At 34.2% G+C, this 13,411-nt stretch overlaps 1 protein-coding gene across 1 annotated transcript in view; it reads left to right on the forward strand.

Moving 5' to 3' along the window:
• The window catches only part of MYO9A (myosin IXA), a 193,691-nt gene that overhangs the window by 89,928 nt on the left and 90,352 nt on the right, over window positions 1–13,411 (forward strand). The window contains exons 15-17 of the mRNA XM_069458108.1: window positions 864–939; window positions 11,244–11,387; window positions 12,756–12,795. Coding sequence (XP_069314209.1) covers window positions 864–939; window positions 11,244–11,387; window positions 12,756–12,795 — 260 coding nt within the window. The remainder of the gene's footprint in view (window positions 1–863; window positions 940–11,243; window positions 11,388–12,755; window positions 12,796–13,411) is intronic.

Consider the following 13,411-nt stretch of genomic DNA (forward strand, 5'->3'; position numbering starts at 1 on the left):
GGATGGTGTTCCATTTAGTTGAGTCTTCTCTAATTTTTTTAATGATGTTTTGTAGTTTTCACTGTAGACATTTTGTATTTTTTTGTTAAATTTATTCCTATTATTAACGGAATTGTTTTCTTAATTTCATTTTCAGAATATTTGTTTTTATTGTATAGAAATATAATAGATTTTGTACATTAATTTGTTTCCTTTAATTTTGCTGAACCCATTTATTAGTTCTAATAGATTTTTTTGTATTCCTTAAGATTTTCTAGATACAAGATTATGTCATCTTGAATAAAGATACTTTTACTTCTTCATTGCCAATGTATCTTACCTATATATGTTTGTGTATATATGTATGCTATGGAAATTAATAACTTTCTGTTTATATAGCTTAAATATTTATCATTTGATTTAAAGAAAATTATATTTTTTAAATATTAGTAATTTTTTTGGAACCAATTTGTCTTCTTTGATTCTTAGTGTATTTATCTGTGAGAATAATTGATCTCTAAAATCTATAATGCACATCACCAATATATTTATTGCTGAAAAATGATGCAGAAGGGTCATATTAAAAATTTTTTTAATATCAAAATAAGTGAACTTTGTATACTTTCTGAATTTATTGTTTAACTGAAAGAAGAAATAAAAGAGTTCATTATTAAATTTCCTAATTGGCTTCATTCTTAACTAAGTCAGTTTTGTAAATGATGGTTATGGGACTTGGTTCACATGATTTAGATGTTTCTGATATATTTAGCAAATATTTACTATTAAAGTACATTAATTTCACTTATCTTTAGAAAAATTATTTCATGTTTAATTTTTCTTAGCATTGATTTGAAAATTTCTGTGGGTTTTTTTTCCCCCCCTAGGTATAACTCGGAAAAATCCTAGAACACCGCTTTCTGATCTTCAGGGCATGAATACTCTAAATGAAAAAAACCAACAGTAAGTGTGTTTGTTTTATGATTTAAAGGAAGTATAGAAGAAATAACTAGCATTCTTATTAATATTTTTGTGACTTTAAAAGTATGAAGAAAGTCAGGCTTGGTTTGTTTTTTATTTCTTAAAGTCTTTATAATGACAAAATGGGTGAGAGTTAACAAAACTTGTCTACAATTGCTTTTGGTAAAATAGGTGTACAATTTTTAAAAAGTTTCCTTAGAATAATTTTAAATGAACTTACATATTTTAATTGCTGAGATCCTTCTTGCATTTTATGACTTTTGCACTATTTAAGGGTTATTCTGCTTCTTTCTGTGGATAAATCTTATTGGCAAGTAATAATTGAGTAGTTTGATTTACATCAAACCATCCAATACCTTTTTTTGGTGATTATGATTACCAAAGTTTACCTTTTACCATTTTCAGTGAAGAATTCTTGAGTATGAATTGATAATAGCAAATACAAATAATTTTCTGAGTTTATAAATAAAGTTTCTCTGCCCTTCATTTATACCATTTAATAAAGGTTGTAACTAATATGAGCAAAAGCATTGTTTAGTTTCTAGAGTGCGCTGTCTACATTTTAAACATCATCAAGAGAATTAAGTTTCTTAATACCTTGGTAATTCTGGTAATTCGGATGATCTGTGATTAAAATGAAGACATAAATTCAGTGATCATTTAAAAAGAATTTTTTTTTTTTTTTTTTTTTTTTTTGAGACAGAGTCTCAGTCTATTGCCCTGGTGGCTAGAGTACAGGGGTGTCATCACAGCTCACTGCAACCTCAAATTCTTGGGCTCAAGCAATCCTTCTGCCTCAGCTTCCCGAGTAGCTGGGACTATAGACGTGTGCCACCATGCCTGGCTAATTTTTTCTATTTTTTGTAGAGAGAGGCTCTCCCTCTTGCTCAGAACTCCTGACCTCAAGTGATTCTCCCGCCTCAGCCTCCCAGAGTGCTAGGATTACAGGCATGAGCCACTGCTCCTGGTCCATAAACTAATTTTGTAAAGATAGGTATATAAGCTCATTTACAACAAACGTTTTTACAGGGAACTTGGTTACATAAACTTCATTCTTTCCTTTTGTATAAAATAAAGAAAGATCAATGACATTGAAGTAATGTTATCAGGAAAAGGCCAGCTAGCAGTCTTAACAAGAGTTCCTTCAGATCATATTTATTGCATAGGTGAATTTGTTTTTTTGAGACAAGGTCTCACTCTGTTGCCCGAGCTGGAGTGCAGTGCTGTGATCATAGCTCACTGTAACCTCAAATTTCTGAGCTCAAGTGATACTCCTGCTTTAACCTCCTGAGAAACTAGGACCACAGGCATGCCTTACCATGCCTGGTCAATTTTTAAACTTTTTTGTAGAGACGAGGTCCTGCTGACCTCGAGCTGAGGTCAGGCTGATCTTGAGCTCCTAGACTCGGGTCATCCTCCCACCTTGGCCTCCCCGAGTGCTTGGATTACAGGCGTGAGCCCCCACACCCAGCCTGCATTGGTGAATTTATCTTAGACCTGTTTTAGAGAAAATGGTAGAGTAGAGGGAGATGACAGAATAATAGATATTTATAAAATCAAATCACCTATGATATCATTAGCTTATAGCTACTAAGTGGAGCCTGTAAGGTCTTCTCTGTAGAATTTTCCTCTTAAGTGGATCATAAAGAGTCATATAAGCTCGCTAAACCTCAGAATTTTCTTTTTGTTTCTTCATTTTATTCTGATAGCAGGTTCTTAAAGTATAAGGCCTATTTGTTTTCACTTCCCAAAGTTATCAGCTGTATTTTATAGGAATGTAGATGATCACTGTATGAAAATGGACGACAACCTTTGTTATATATTTAGCAGTGGCTTTCTCACCTATTTAGAAGTAATCATGAAATAAGTACTCTATGAGGAAGGTGTTTTGCAACTAGTCAATTAGTGCCTTCTTACTTACTAATTGTTATGAAATGGTAAAAGCTGTTTTTTTTAAAATAAAAAATAACCCTTTGGCCGGGTGCGGTGGCTCACGCCTGTAATCCTAGCACTCTGGGAGGCCGAGGCGGGTGGATCACTCAAGGTCAGGAGTTCGAGACCAGCCTGAGCAAGAGTGAGACCTCGTCTCTACTAAAAATAGAAAGAAATTATCTGGCCAACTAAAATATATATAGAAAAAATTAGCCGGGCATGGTGGCGCATGCCTGTAGTCCCAGCTACTCGGGAGGCTGAGGCAGTAGGATCACTTAAGCCCAGGAGTTTGAGGTTGCTGTGAGCTAGGCTGACGCCACGGCACTCACTCTAGCCCAGGCAACAAAAAAAAAAAAAACAAAACCCTTTAATCAACTGGTAGGATTAATGAGATAAGTGAAGAATTCTACAAAATTAATGATACTTAGTCTAAAGTAAAAGTTTTGAGTGAGTAAAAGAATGGTGTGTCCAATTTAGTGGTGATCTAGGACTAAGATTGGATATTTGAAATAGTCTATATTAAAGCAATGATATGGAAAGAGTGAAAGTGTTTTTAGCTGATACAAGTATTCCTCAAGTAAGAGGTAAAACTTTCATTAAAATTGAGAGGACAGCTGAATTTTGATAAGAGGTTATATATTTCTTTTTTTCAAGTTAGTCTTTTTTTTTTTTGAGGCAGAGTCTCACTCTGTGGCCTGGATTAGATTACTGAGACGTCAGCTTAGCTCACAGCAACCTCAAACTCCTGGGCTCAAGCAATCCTCCTGCCTCAGCTTTCTGAATAGCTGGGACTAAACGCACACACCATCACGCCTGGCTAATTTTTTCTGTTTTTAGTAGAAATGAGGTGTCACCCTTGCTCAGGCTGGTCTCAAACTCCTGACCTCAAGTGATCCTCCTACCTTGACCTCCTAGAGTGCTAGGATTTACAGGTGTGAGCCACTGCCCCCGGCCTTGATGAGAGGTTATAAACTGGAAACAAATGTCTTTGTGTCAAAATATGATTCAAGAAAAAGTATAGAACTTACGCATACATATCATGAAGCAGAGATGGTAAATGCACTAAAGTGTCTTCTGAACAACCCTTATATGACAGTCCTAAAAAGGCTGCCTCAGTAGGCAATGATGCATTTATTTCTAGGTGGAAGAAGCTCATGAAAGTGAATAGTTGTAGAGTGGGATGTTTGAAGAATAAAATATACCAGCCCATATTGGAAGAAAAATGTCTTTGCAAACTTGTTGTCTAGGAGGAGATAGGAATGTGTCTCATCAGAATTTATTGTCAATAAGTACATAATGGATTTTGTACATTTTAGAAATTTGGTAGGTTTTATAATTAAATAGTGTCTGTCATACTATTATGCTAATCCTAGGGCATTGAGGAACAAGAATAAGCCTCATGAGAACTCTGAGATTATGGGCATCATTCTTTGGGACTTTGTACAATATATTGATATCCACATATTAAGGACTGAGAAAAGCTTATTTTTTAAGAATTGGCTATGCAGTATGTTTTAGATACTGATTTCTATTCTTAATACAAAAATAAACTCACTGTCTAAAGCATTTCTGTTTAAATTCAACTTTTCCTGTTGATCTGGATAAATGACTGCATACTACCTGAGACATCATAATACGCAATAATGAGAACAGAAGAAATACTTTTTTGTTTGAAATATTATAATAATTTATTACTAGAGTTGTTGTAGAAATGATCACATTTCACATGATTTATAAAAATGAATGGATTTTAAGGTTATCTTTTAGAACCAATATGATTTCATGTCACATGAAACAGCTTGGAGTGATTTCTAATATGTTATAGTTAGATGGCTCTCATGTCATTCCTTTTGTCTTAGTATGTATTTTGGATACCATATCTTCTGGGGAAAATGCAGAACTTGGATGTTAATATAAGTAGGTGGCTCAGCATGGTGGCTCATGCCTGTAATCCCAACACTTTGGGAGACTGAGGCAGGATGATCACTTAGGCCAGGACTTCAAGACAAGCTTGGACAACATAGTGAGACCCCCATCTCTAAATTATAAAAAAAATTAAAAATTAGCCAGGACTGGTGGCTTGTGCCTATAGTACCAGCTACTTGGGAGGCCGAGGTGGGAGGGTTGCTTGAGGCCAGGAGTTCATGACTAGCTTGGGCAACATGGCAAGACCTTGTCTCTACAAAGAAAAAGCAAGTGGTTATATGTGATTAGCAGTTTATATTTTAATAGATTATAAGAATTATGAACTAATATTAATATTTTAGTAGAAATTTAAAACTTTAAATAATACATAATCATTTCAAAAGGCTCTTTCATGGTTTTTAATTTTAAAATACAGGGTCTGTTATCCTAAATGCCATTTGTCCATTTTTAACATCCTTATGTCAGGTTTTTGTTTAATTTAAAAAATTAATGGCTTCATTACTCGGGTATTATTTGCATGTTACATTCATCCCTAATGATCAAATTATTCTTGAGAGAAAATATTAATAAAATGATAAATGAAGACAAATACAACTTACAGTTCTGATAGATCATTTGTTTATTTAATAAATACTTATTGCCAGTTCATCTGGTAGAAACTGGAAAATCGATACTTTGATAATATCACTTATTATATCTGTCTTATAAAGAAATATAGGATGCTATGGCAACACATAAGGACTATTCAATTTAATTTTTGATTTTGATGCTGTTTTGAGAATTGGATGCTAGATGTATCAAAAAGATTTTTCAGAGAAAAGATCTTTTAAACTGTTATCTAAGTAAGAGTAAGAGTAAGCCCTTTCAAGAGGAGGACGATGCATTCCAAGTAGAAGAGCACTCTGTATGAAGGTCCAAGGCAAAAAGAAAATATGGCATTAATTAAATTAATTAATTAAAAAGAATTAAAAGAGTGTGAGAGAAAAATAGTCATGGGCTAGATCATATAGGGCTGATAGTGATGTTGGAGAGCTTAAACTTCCTTTTAAGAGTAATGAGAAGTTATTTAATGCTTTTAAGCAGGGGACTGACCCATATTTCAGAAGAATCTGTGGTTGTTTTATGGAGAATAATTTGCAGAGGCACTAGAATAGATTTAGGGAGGCTAGTAGTTCTAGCAAGATTTGATGGCTTGGAATGGGTAGTGGTGGTGGGCATACATTGATGTGAATCTATATTAAGGAAAATTAACAGAGAATCTATATGATTGTATAAAAATTATGGACTATATTGGATGGAAGAGAGGGAGTATTTAAGGATGATTTCTAGATTTATGGTTTAGTGTTTAGATAGGAAATGTAAGCGGAGCAAAGTTTTGAAGCAGGAATGAAAGTTTATGCTTGAATATGTTAGCTTGAGGTTCCTGAGAGGCATTCATGGTCAGAGATAGAATATATCATTGGGTACACAGATATACTAAAGTGACACCTGGAGTGTAGAGATATACTTTGTAATTGGTAGAGGACCTTGCCATTTAGTTGGTAACTTCCAGATGTCTGTATCCTTTTAGCTTGTTTCTATTAGTCCATTTTCCTTGGCATGTTTCAAAGCTTGCTGCTAATGTTCTGGTCATGTAGCTGTGCTTCTCATGATTCCATATACATCCTTCCACTTAATTTCTCCTGTTTTCAGTATTGCAGCTCGCCTCTATGTTTAGTTGTGTCTAATGTCCCTGAGTTCTCCTGAGATTCTGTTTCCAACTTCTCTGTAATGTAATGTTCCTATCTTCTACAGGAGGTAGGAAGGCTATATGTACAGTATTGAGACAGTCTGGCTCCCTTTTAGGACATTCAACCCATCTTCCTGTTTTTAGCCCCATCCAGCAGCACCTGCGCAGTGGTACCAGTTATCGCTAATACTTGAGTCTTTCCAGAGTTTTAAAGGAGAATCCACATGTATCTTGTTATTTTAGTCATTTCTCCCAACCCTTGCATCTACATACACACAAGTACAAATATTCTCAATCACACATGTATATATATATACCGCCCCTTCTCTGATTTTCACATACATACAAACTTAGATTTCAACTTGTTCAGGCTTACTAAATCTTTTATTACATGCCCATCTACTTTTAAACTTTTACTGCCCCTGTCTTTTACAGTCTTCTTTCTCACTCTTTGTTCTGGTGAATTTATAACTTTTTTACTTGTCTTTTTAGGGGTTTTTCAGCTGGAAGCTGAAATAGACAATTGAGTTTAATATGCCATAGAAGCTTAATACAGATTTCCCTTAAGCAGAGACCAAGTAATTCTAGTTTAGGAAAGTAGCTTATTTAAGAATGTGATCCTAGGGAGCAGGAGTGAGGGATGTGGAAATAAAAAAGGAAAGGTTGGAAAATCCATGCAAGAATGCATGATTGAGTTCTGTACTAGTTGGTCTACTAGTTGGACCTGTGAGACCAACTGAGGAGACTTGTGATTTGTGTCTCAGGGCCATCTCTCTGCCTTGAGGAAGAAAGGAGGGAGGATTTATCCATTGCTCCAAGGGTTGTCTGCCCCACAGGTTATGCATATGTAAATACTGAGCCAAAACTTGCGAAGAGGCAAGTATCTAGAGTCTAAAACTGATGCTGTCAGTAGCATCTGTTTGAAACTGGACAAAAGGTGTTGGAAGTACTAACAGCACTGTTTGCAGCAGGAGTGGCTAGAATAAGAACTGAGACTAAGAGGATTTGAAATGGTATGTAAGTAATGTCCAAAATACATGTTTAATGAGAAGTTCCTGTTCACTCTTTTCTTTATGTATAAATGTAGCTTTTTTAATTTTTTTATTTTTAATTTTTTTTTTTTTTTTTTTTTTTTGAGACTGAGTCTCACTCTGTTGCTTGGGCTAGAGTGCCATGACGTCAACCTAGCTCACAGCAACCTCAAACTTCTGGGCTCAAGCAATCCTGCTGCCTCATCCTTCCGAGTAGCTGGGACTACAGGCATGCGCCACCATGCCCGGCTGATTTTTTTCTATATATTTTTAGTTGTCTAGCTAATTTCTTTCTTCTTCTTCTTATTTTTTTTTTTTTTTTAGTAGGGACGGGGTCTTGCTCTTGCTCAGTCTGGTCTCAAACTCCTGAGCTCAAACAATCCGCCCACCTCGGCCTCCCAGAGTGTTAATGTAGCTTTTGATACAGGAGAATAGACAAAACATACATACACATTAGGAAGCATACTAACAAAATGAACCTTACACCCAAGTTCAGAGGCAGAAGATTACTAATACTGCTGTAGCTACCTTCATGTTACTTTCTGATCATTCCCCTTCCTCCCTCCCCACAGATAGCTGCTATCTAGAATTTTCTTTTTATCGTTCCCTTGCTTAAAAAAATAGTTTTACAATAAATGTGTGTTTTTCTAAGTGATAAATTGTTTAGCTTTTCTACTTTGGAGTTTTACAGAAATACTAATATATAGCATATAGTCTTCTGTGACTTTCTTTTCCTTCAATAAAATGCATCTAAGATTCATTCACCTGCTGCTTGTAGTTTTCTGTTTTTAGTTGCTGTATACAATTGTATGATATTAGGGAAGAGTGGGGAGTTAGTGTTTAATCAGTATAGAGATTCAGTTTGGGAAAAAGTTCTAGAAATAGTTTTGATGGTTTCACAACAGTGTAAAATGTACTTAATGCTACTGAATTATACATTTGAAAATAGTTAACATGGTAAACTTTATGTTATATACATTTTGCCATAAAATAAAAAGAATGGTACAGAACAAATTGCATGGTATTTGGGTGTTTATTGCTTAATGAGTACAGAGGTTCATTCTGACATGATGAAAATGTCCTGAAGATAGATGCTGGAGATAATTGTACAGCAGTGTGAATTTACTTAATGTCACTGAAATAGAAACTTAAAATTATTAAAATGGTAAATTTTATGTTATGCATATTTTATCACAATAAAAAAATTACTTGGCATTAATATACCACAGTTGATTTGTCCATTTTCATGTCAGTGGGTATGTGGATGTTTCCCAGCTTTTTTACTATTACAAATGGTGTTCCTTTAAACATGCTCATATAGTATTCTGGTTCACTTATTGTTAAATCTTTAGGATATACACTTAGTTGTGAAATTGCTACTTCAATAGAATATGTATGTGTTAGTTTTATAAAATAATCCAAAATTGCTTTTCAAAATGGTTGTACCAGTATATACCCATATTTTAAAAAATTCTCTTCATAAATTTTGTGTACTAGTTCCATTTCAGTTATATGTTACAAACACTTTATGATTTGTTGCTTATAATTTGATTTCTTTAATGAACAGAAATCCTTACATTTAATATAATTAAATGTATTCATATTTTCTCTATGGTTTATCTACTTTATAACTTATTTAAGAAATTTTTCTCTTGTCCCAAGTCATATATTCATCTAGATTTTCTTCTAAAATTTTTTATATGCCTATCACTAATTCATCCTCAAGCTGTTCTTTACAATTGTTGGAATTTCTCTGATCACAGATGCCTCTTGAATCAATTTCATCTTCTTATAGAAATCTCTCCTGGCTCTTTTTTGATCTGTACCAACCTAGAAGATTTATTCTCTAGGTCTACTGCACAGCTGTCATATTTATAGCTTTCTTTACCTTTATATTGGAAATTTTTGTTATCATTCTCCTGTTTTGCATCAACTATTTTCTATACTATTTCTTCCTCTTTTAGTTCTACATTGTTACTCTTATAGAGTATTTCGCCCAGTAACTCCCTGAAAAACTTTATATAGGAAGAAAATGTTCTGATTCTTGCATATCTAAATGTGTTTATTCTGCCCTCACGTGTGATTAATAATTTGGCTATATATAGAACTGTTGGTTGGAAATAATCTTTCTTCAGAATTTTGAAGCCATTGTTATATTGTATTTTAGTTCCAGCATTGCTGATTCCTGAGCCCTTGTTTTAAGCAGATTCACTGAGATATAATTTACATACCCAAAAATTTCACCCATTTCAAGTATGTGATTCAGTGAGGTTTTGGTCTCGCTCTTGCTCAGGCTGGTCTTGAACTCCTGACCTGAAGCAATCCTCTGCCTAGTCTTCCCAAGGTGCTGGGATTATAGGCATGAGCTACCACACCCAGTTATATGATAACCTTATTGTTAATGTTAGCTGTAGTCACCCCACTTTGCAATAGAAGACCAGAACTTATTCCTACTATTTAGCTATGTATTACTGTAAAAATTCTACTGTTGTAGTTGTTGACCAACCCCTTCCCATACCCTAGTCTCTGGTAACCACTGTTTTATTCACTACTTCTACGAGACCAGCAATTTTAGATTTCACATATGAGTGGGATCCTGCGATACTTGTCTTTCTGTGTCTGGCTTATTTCACTCAACATAGTGGTCCTCTAGATTTGTCCATGTTGTCACAAATGACAGAATTTTATTCTTTTTTATGATTGAATAATATTCCATTGTGTATATACCACATTTTCTTTATCTATTCATTTGTTGTTGGACTCTACAATCTTTGCCTGAAAACCCTCCATTAACTCTTAATAATTTTATTTGTTTTGTTCATTCCTATATCTCTGGTGCCTAGAATAGTGCTCAACCCGTAATAGGAGCTTGGTAACTTTGGTGGGCATATGAGTAGTGAGTGTGTGTGTGCAGGAGACCTTTTAGGAGGAAGTTAGATATCCTATAGGATGGAATAACCTATTTGGATTACAAATTCATGCAGTAGCATTTGCAAGTTCTAAAATCTTAATGAAAAAACTTATACTTTAATACATTATATTATTTATTGATTATTTAATGATAACATTTGAAGATTTCAGCTATGTGACATGCACATTTATATGTAAATATGCCAAAATCCATAGAATTTTTTTTTTTTTTTTTTATTGAGACAGAGTCTCACTCTGTTGCCCAGGCTAGAGTGCCGTGGCGTCAGCCTAGCTCACAGCAACCTCAAACTCCTGGGCTCAAACAATCCTTCTACCTCAGCCTCCTGAGTAGCTGGGATTACAGGCATGTGCCACCATGCCCGGCTAATTTTTCTATATATTTTTAGTTCAGCTGATTTCTTTCTATTTTTACTTAGAGGCAGGGTCTCGCTCTTGCTCAGGCTGGTCTCGAACTCCTGAGCCCAAACGATCCACCCGCCTCAGCCTCCCAGAGTGCTAGGATTACAGGCGTGAGTGAGCCACCGCACCTGGCCGAAATATTTTGGTTTGAATAAGTAAAAGAGTAGTCCCTTTTGATTGGTAATCATTTTGATAAAATCAGTTTTTGCTGGTTTAGCATTTTTTTTTCTAAATTTTAACTTTAGTATTAAAAGTTTTATTTTCCTTATTTAAGCAATGTAGTGTAAATTAGAGATGTCTTGATTAACTAAAGCAAATTTATACCATATTTTTTACAGTGATACATTTGATATTGCCTGGAATGGCAGAACTGGGATTCGCCAGAGCAGACTATCAAGTAGCACCACCTTGCTTGATAAAGATGGGATATTTGCAAATTCAGCTAGCAGCAAACTTCTGGAGAGAGCCCATGGAATTCTCACGTCAGTATTGATCAATCATGTGGATTGCTTTTTTATGACTAGTTTACAATTTCTGACTGACGAAAATTAAGAGGGGAGATAGTGAAGTGTTATTTTCATGTGTAGAATTTTGACTGAAATAATACTAAAAATTATTTTGATAATATTTAGAGCAGTGGAACTCCTGCTGGTGTTTTTGTTGAGTCTCCCTCCCCCTAATAGTACCAGGAGAATCATGGTTGAATGTATTTATTATGGAGATGATTCTTTATTGCTCTTTGACAGATCCTACTTTTGGAGAAAGAAAAAACTTTTAGTACTTTTTAAAATTTCCAGTTTTTACTACAATTGTCTTTCAATTCTGGCAGTCCTAACAAATTGGGCAAGAAATTCCCCTATAAATGGTGAATGGTACCATATGTAGTGGTATATAACACTTATCCAGGCTTGCCGTTTCTCATTAACTGATCATAGAACTGTTCTGAGGATAGACTGTGCTTGATGGATCAGGAATTTCTTAGTTATCAGCATTAACATATTTCAGACACTTCCCAAACGTATTTTTTGACCACTAGCTAGAATTGTGATTGAATTGCATTTCTTAATCCTTGTCTAAATCATCACTTAATATTAATAGGCTCAATTTTTGTAGGTCTTGCTTTACTATAGAAATGTGTGTTAACTCATTTAATCCTCACAGTAGCTGTAAGTGGTAGGTGGTATTATCATCCTCATTTTACCTTATCACATAATGAAACCAAGGCTTAAAGAGTAGTAGGTGGTAGACCTTAGATTCTAGCCCAGGTCTTTTGACTTTCCAGCCCATATTTATAAGGATTGGGCTTTATTCTCTCTTTCTGAAGCCATAAGAAAATGAAAAATAAAACAAAAAAGACTCGATTTAAGTATGCAATTGAGTTTTAAATAAGAAAAAAAATTGAATGAAAGGGAAGAATTTCTAATTACCAAAAATGGAAGATTATATTTCAGTGGCAAGTACATTTTAAAAAATTCATGAAATTGAGACATCTCATTTAAAATCTTGAAATGACAGAAATTAGTCTTCTGTAGGTATAAGAAAACCAAGCCTTTATTGACACCCAAGAAAATGAACCTGTAGCTTAGAATACAATATTATGCTACTAATCATCAGGCTTAGGTCTGCTTGTATCTATTAATAACCTATAGGGTAAGCATCTTTTCTCCCCTGTCCTTTTTCTTGCTTAAACTTCCTTCCCAAAGGTGCCTGCTTGATTGAATCAGATAGTATTTTCATATGGAGAACCTACATTCTTAGATATAGGTATATATAATCTGTTGAGTAGAGACCTTGAAATTATTCCTCTCTACAGTAGTTTTTTTTTTTTAATGGATGATTTATCTCTTTAGGAGAAACAAGAACTTCAAACCTAAGCCTGCCCTTCCAAAGGTAAGTATTATGAAAACATTTTATTTTTATTGGTACCCTACTATATAATTTTTTAATTACTCATACAAATGATCTTTATAAATCAAAGAGACAAAATACCTTACTTATATCCAAGATAATGACTAGTTGTGTGCACTTCGTTGAATCCATTTTAGAAATAACATTGTTAGGAAATGGCTAAGCCTAATGGTTCAGGTAAATATTTATTTGTGATATATACTATTTTCTAGTGTTTTAATTGGTTCTGAATATATATGTAAATTTTCGTTTAATCTCTTACATAAGATCTTTTCATTTCTCCTTGAGTCAGTTTAAGATTACATTCTGAATTTTGCCTGATTTTAAAATAATTTCTAATTAGCGTTACCTAATCCTCATCATCTATAACAAGAGTTAACCGAGTTTTTCTATAAAGGGACAGATAGTCTTGCAGGCCCGTGGTTTCTATTGTAACTGCTTGGCTCTGCTGTCGTAGCACAAATGCAGCTATAGACAATGTGTAATTGAATGAGTGTGACTATATTCTAATAAAACTTTATTTATTGGCACTGAAATTTGAATTACAAGTAATTTTTCACTTGCAGTGAAATAATTATACTTTTGATTCTTTTTCAGT

Source organism: Eulemur rufifrons, chromosome 2 (genome assembly GCF_041146395.1).
Source record: "Eulemur rufifrons isolate Redbay chromosome 2, OSU_ERuf_1, whole genome shotgun sequence".
NCBI classification, from domain to species: Eukaryota; Metazoa; Chordata; class Mammalia; order Primates; family Lemuridae; genus Eulemur; species Eulemur rufifrons.